Source organism: Ochotona curzoniae, unplaced genomic scaffold, assembly GCF_017591425.1.
Source record: "Ochotona curzoniae isolate NIBS_2020 unplaced genomic scaffold, NIBS_Ocur_1.0 contig_3819, whole genome shotgun sequence".
Lineage (NCBI taxonomy): Eukaryota > Metazoa > Chordata > Mammalia > Lagomorpha > Ochotonidae > Ochotona > Ochotona curzoniae.
The window spans coordinates 31,738,339-31,744,504 of NW_024466004.1; the positions used below are offsets into that span (position 1 = coordinate 31,738,339).

Here is a 6,166-nt window from a genome sequence, read left to right on the forward strand (position 1 = left end):
TTAGTAAAAATTTATGAACATTGGTAAATTTAAAGCATTCCAGATATTATACTCATGTCAAATCAGTGGCAAATATTCAAGGTTAAATGTTAGGCCCAGGTTCTGATTGCTTAGTAAGTCTGGGGCTTGGTTCTGTATACTGTGGAGAAAACAGTTCAATTTTGTCTTTTATAAAGTTCATGTGTGCCATTTTTAGTAATCTTTGTTACCGCTCAAACTTTAATGCACAGAAAAGAGGTCAGATTTTCCTCCTTCTTTGTTATAATTGCTCGTGCTCTTATTGCATCTAGAAGATTTCTGGAGAAGGTAGCTCGTTCTCTTGGTTACTTTCCATGTTAGCACACAAATGAATCACAAATGGGAAGGAGAGTGCAAATGACTATCAGGAAAAAATTCTCATGCATTTCACAATTTTTTTACAAGTCAAAATATACATCCTCCAATTGCCCTGCTCCATTCTTTAATTGCATACGTACCGTTCCTGTTTATTTAGTCTCCTTCACATACCATTTAACGAGATAAGGAATAAAGATACGCTTCCAGTGAAGAAAAGTATACGCCTAACAATAATCAGTCTTGCTGATTGCATTAATAAGAAATATAGCAGCAGTTTGGGCCAAGCCATCCACTATACCCTCTATTTATGGGGATCTAAAAATACAAACTGACAGCTACATGAAATTGGGATTAAAAAACAAAGCAATCTGCAGACTTTGGCACTAGCACACATAATGTTTTCTAGTTGTTAGGGCTGCAGTATGACAATTGCTAAACAGAAATTTCAAAATTATGTATCTGCAGAAAACAAACCATTATAACCGTTCAGTCTCAGTTGAACACTCACCAGGTCCCATCCCCACCCTCCCACCCCTATAGAGCTGAATTATAATAAAAATAGAGATCTTAGCATTAGAATTTTGTTGTTAACTCTTCAAGGCTCCTCTGTGCCATCCAAGCCACAAATAGGGTTTGAAGCACCAAATCCACAAGTTTCTCCAACCAAGTTTAAAGAAACAAAAACTGAAGACTGGAAGATGTCAAAGTAACTTCTTAAATTAAGCTGTTACACGAAGTTCTCCCCAAAACACAAGGGTATTAAGCGTCTACTTCAAGCATTGCCCTGCCAGGCTATATGCAGATTTGTCTCGGGCTTCAGAGAACAGCTACACGTACCACCGATCCTAGAGGGCATCGTCCAGGATACCAAAATCAGAGCAGGGACCCTTTTTCCATCACCAATATTTAAAAGTTGCAACCCCCTCTGTGATTGGCTGCCGCAAGATCTGGGCTGAGTCTGGGGTTTCAGAAGAGAAAGTGAGCCTCTGGCTCAGCAGGAAAGCTTCACACTTCCTTTGAAAAGTTCTTATTGGAGGTCTGGGGCAGGGCTGTATTCTGGCTTCTCAGGATCCATTGCCCCTACCCAGGAGAGGGCGCCTTGCTCCGACCCAGTAACAGGGAAAGAAGATTCGACCTACCTGAGGAACCAGACCCAATTTGGTTCCCATGGGTCACTTAGGCGACCCTACTGCCATAGGCAAGTCAGCCTGCACACTTAAAGCGTACCAGTTTTTGGAACGCTTGTTTGAAGTCCTCATTAGACATAGTATAGATGATAGGATTGATGAGCGAGTTGACATAACCCAGCCACGTGAAGAAGTCAAAGATGGCCTTGTGGAACCAGCAGGCATCCTGGCAAATCGGTATCACCAGGGAGATGATGAAGAAGGGTAGCCAACAGACAATAAACACTCCCAAAATGATCCCTAAGGTCTTGGTGGCTTTGCGCTCCCTAGCGGCCATGAGTTTCTTCTTTTCCAGCAGGGCGTCGGAGACGCGCACTTTGACTTGGTTCACGTACACTGGGGATCCGGATTCGCTGGGCACGTCGGGAACCCGCGAGTTAATTGAGGTGACCGAGGACGTGGACCCAGGGGAGTCGGTTATCAGCTGGGCTCGGGTTAGCCGCTTGCCCGTCCTGTTAGGCGTTTGTTTCAAAATCCGGGAGCGGGCTTCCAGATAGATGCGACCGTAGAGGGCGATGAGGAGCAGGCTGGGTAAATAGAACGCGCCCACCGTGGAGTAGACAGTATACAGGACGTGATCGGTATTCACTAGGCACTCAGATACCTCTTCCTCGGCCTTGGCCTGACGCCAAAAGAAGGGCGGCAGCGAGATACAGATGGAGAACACCCACACCAGCGCAATCATGATTGCCGCCCTTTTGGGAGTCCGTTTAGCCGAGTACTCCACGGCGTCCGTGATGGCCCAGTATCGGTCGAGGGCGATGACACACAGGTGCATTATGGAAGCGGTGCAACAGGTGATATCCGAAGACAGCCAGAGGTCGCAGACCACCTGGCCCAGTGTCCAGCGCCCGGTGACCGTGTACATGGTGCTGATGGGCATCACCAGGATGGACACGAGCAAGTCGGTGACCGCCAGGGAGGCAATCAGGTAATTCGCCGGGGTGTGCAGCTTCCGCGTCCGGTACACGGTGGCGAACACAAAGGCATTGGAGAGCGTGGTGGCCAAGGTGAAGAGCGTCAGCAGCAGTACCAGCAGTACTTTCCAGGGCAGGGCGATGGAGTCTTGGTAGATGTAACCTTCGGCGCTGCAGTTGTGTGAGTGGCCCAAGGAGAGGTTGGCTGGAAGGACCGCGGTCTGCGAACCCGCGAGCAGTGAGGCGCACGGAGCGCCGGGTTCCTCCATGGCTCTTTTGCCCCAGCTCCGGAGCGCAGCTATTAGGCATGGAGCGGACCACGAATAGAGCAGAAGGCGGAAGGACCATGAAGACTACAGGTTTGTCTGTGCTAGTCAGTTCTGTGGGTTCTCCAATTTACTCCTCCGCCCCAGGTTCCCACCTAAACCGCAGGTCACAGGCGCGGCAGGCAAAGGAGGGCGCGTCTGCTGCACTTGCGGTGCGCCTGGCGCTGCCGCCGCGTCTCTGCTTGCTCAGTTCCACGCCCCGTCCAGGCCGTGGGTTGCTAAGGACTGGCCCACTCAGGCACAGCTCCTGTCTGGCCCCAGCTCCTCCACTCTGGAGGCGTCCAAGAGAGGAGAACGAAGTACTGCTCCAAAGTGGAGTCTCTTAGCCAATTGCTCCGGGCTGAGCGTCTCCTAAATCGGACGCTCCTGGATCTGCAGACCCCACCCGCGGGAGTTGCCCAGAGATCCAGGGGGAAGACTGCAGGCCAGTGAGGAGTCCTGGTCTAGCATTCCCGCCTCCTCCCCTCCCGCCCCAAGCTGGGGCACTTTCCTGCGGCGACTGAGACCTCCAGAGCTGAGTGGGGTGTAGTCTGAGAGCCGCGCTGCGCTGTGTGCTGGAGCTGTGCCCTCCCTCTCTTTTCACGCGCTGGCCACTCGGACGAGCTGGCCCGCGCAGACCGAATCGTAAGAGGGAGGGATGGGAGGCTGGAGCTGCGGTTGGTCCCAACCTCGCCACTGTCCCAACCTCGACCCCACTGGCACCGCGGGAAGTCGTGCAGCTGGGAACGCAGTCTGGGACGACCTGGAGTCGCACGCCGGGAAGGGGCACTTATCTGAGGGCGCCGCAGCCTGCTAGGAGCGTGTGAGACGCGTGCAGACTGGCTGCTTTTATGGAGCCCAGATCAGGTCCGCAGGAGCAGCTCACGCTGCGCGGCTAGTGCGGACGCCTGTTCCCATCACCTTGCCTTTTTCTCTCTCCCTTGTTCCTCTCCTCCCCCCCCCCCAACCCCCCGGTCCCTCCCTGGCCAAGAAAGGATTCGCCGGGTCCTACCGCCTTCTCTCCCCTGCTCCTCCGCTAGAGCTCCTTCTCTGGACCCGAACCCCCTGAAGCAGCAGTTCTGGGTGCGAATGGGAATGAAACCTTGCTGTTCTTGTCTGCTCTGCCTGAGGACCTGGCTGGAGCTCACGCCCTTAGCCCAGGTGCGAAACACTGCATCGCCGTCCTAGTCTAGGCTTTTGCTCACCATCCACCACTTCCAGAAGCCAATGCCAGGTGGAGTAAGCCCCAGTGTCTTAGCTCTCCACTCCGGAATCTTATGCAGCTCTGAGGACCACACCCAGGTTAGAAGGAGGCGCCAGCAAGATCGCCTTAGAAGGAAGTGGCCAATATGTGTATCTACTTCAAATCATCCTTAACCCTAGGTTCAATTTAAAAATAATAATAATAATACTTCAATGTCCATTTTTAGAAACGTTTGCTTTGAATTCAGTCACACACACCCTTGTCTCCCCTCTCCTGCTTAACTGAAGGAATCGGGCTGGGGAGGGAGCTGTTTGCACAAACATCAAAATATCACAGAGCAGACTGTGTGCGAAAGCTAGCCATCTACTCCACCCTCCAGCTCCAGCCACTCAGCAGTTCAGTGGGAAGCAGTTCTCTGGAAAGCATGTTCCTTTCTCATAGCATGCAAAAAAGGAGTTTATCAGAATTAAAAATAATAATACTTGGACAAACGAGCACTGGTGCTGTCACCATAAGCATTGTCCTGTCCCTTCTTTGCTCTGTGTAATTGCACTAGGATGTCAGCCTTGGTCTGCAGCCAATGCCATCAGTACCTGCTCTCCGTTACTCTGGGCAGATACCCTGTTCTCAACTTCTCCTTCTACCCTAATAGAAATGAAAATTGCATCGTTGAAAGAGCAACAACCAAAAAGCACCTGGAATGGACAACATGGTCCTTACTATGCATTCCCAGGATCATTGCTTCTCAGTTGCATGGGTCTCATAAAAACTGCATTGTAATTGAATCTTTGCGATTAAATGCAGGAACACTGTACAGAGAATCAGTCTTGGAGCCAAGAAGGATGTTTTACCAGGTGATAGCTCAAACTGAAGTGCCTTTAATTGCTTAGTCTCTAAACCAGGCAGGCAAGGAAAAAGAAACTGACATTCTGGCTTGGCTCTATGCTGGGCATTTCTTTTTTAAGCTGGAAGGAATATGGAGACCAATCCACTCTGAAGACCCATGCCAGAATTTCAGTTTATGTTCTGAAGGGGCAGGTAGACTGAAACACACACACACACACACACACACACACACACACACACACACACACACCCCAGTAAATCATGACTGTGTGCTCATACAGCTTTAACTATTACCAAGAAAATTAATTACATTGGTGCCCTCTGAGTGAGAACACACCTTTAGCTAAGTAACAACTGGGTGACTGAGTGATGACATCCTCCGAACGCTGTCCGGGCCACAGCAGCCATTCCTAGGATGAAAGCACCAGCTCCTACTGTCCTTTAGCGCCGGACTGCTCAAGAAAGCCTCAGCTCTGCACAGCTTAAGGGATCCTGCCTTCCTCCCCGAACCCCTACCCGCAACCTGCAGGAACCCGCTTCTGGCGCCCCGCCAGACTTCTTTGTTTTGCAAACTGCGGCGCTCTCTACCTCACCGTGGGAGAGGAAAGGGAAGCCAAGCCCGCGAGCTTGAACCGCTAGGTGGGGGAGTTAGCCGGGCTGCAACCAAAACTTGAAGGCAGAGGTGCACAGAAACTTTCCCTGCCGACTTTGGGAAACTAGAAATAATTAGAGAGACTAGTGATGGAGTGGAAGACGGAGAGGAACGTTACCAGGAGCGGGAGGCCTTTCTTCTTTTATATTTCGGCTCCAGCAACACGCCAGAGAGAAAGCAGCTTCTTCCCGGTAGGGTTTGACTTCAGCTGCGTGGGGACCTGTGGCTTGTGCTGCCAGACTTCCGCTGTTTCTCATCTCATGGATTCTAAGCAGAACCTGCCATTTCGTGGCGGGAGGGTGGGTTGGGGAGTAGGGGGTGACTTTACACTCTCTGCTTAAGCGTTGTGGGAACGCACTCAGTCACGATTGTGGCAGGGTGCAGTGGAAAATCTCATTTCCTTAAGCCAGCTTTATATTACACTCATTCGTTTCACACTTTAAAACAGGACAGGTGCACGAGTGTGAAACACCTCCAAAGGCAGGGGATTCTTAAAATGACTGCCTGTATCGCCATGCAGAGGACAGCCCCTGAGTGCAGTCCACAGCGCGGACGCCATGGTCCACAGGCGTGCTGGGAAACACCTCCTTTCAAGTGTGCAGTAAATTCAGGGGTCACGTTTCAGTAAAAGGAGCAAGAAAGAAACCGGTCGGGAGTGGATCAGAGTGGGTGGAGATGTGGTGTACCAGATTGTAGTATTATAAGTGGCCACCACACAC

General features: G+C 51.1%; 1 protein-coding gene across 1 annotated transcript; it reads right to left on the bottom strand.

The window, feature by feature from the left end:
* Positions 1-1,491: 1,491 nt before the first annotated feature.
* Positions 1,492-2,765, bottom strand: HTR1B (5-hydroxytryptamine receptor 1B). Its single transcript, XM_040983053.1, has one exon. It carries the CDS (start codon positions 2,707-2,709, stop codon positions 1,540-1,542), a length of 1,170 nt encoding a protein of 389 aa, XP_040838987.1. The 5' UTR covers positions 2,710-2,765; the 3' UTR covers positions 1,492-1,539.
* Between the last annotated feature and the right edge of the window lie 3,401 nt (positions 2,766-6,166).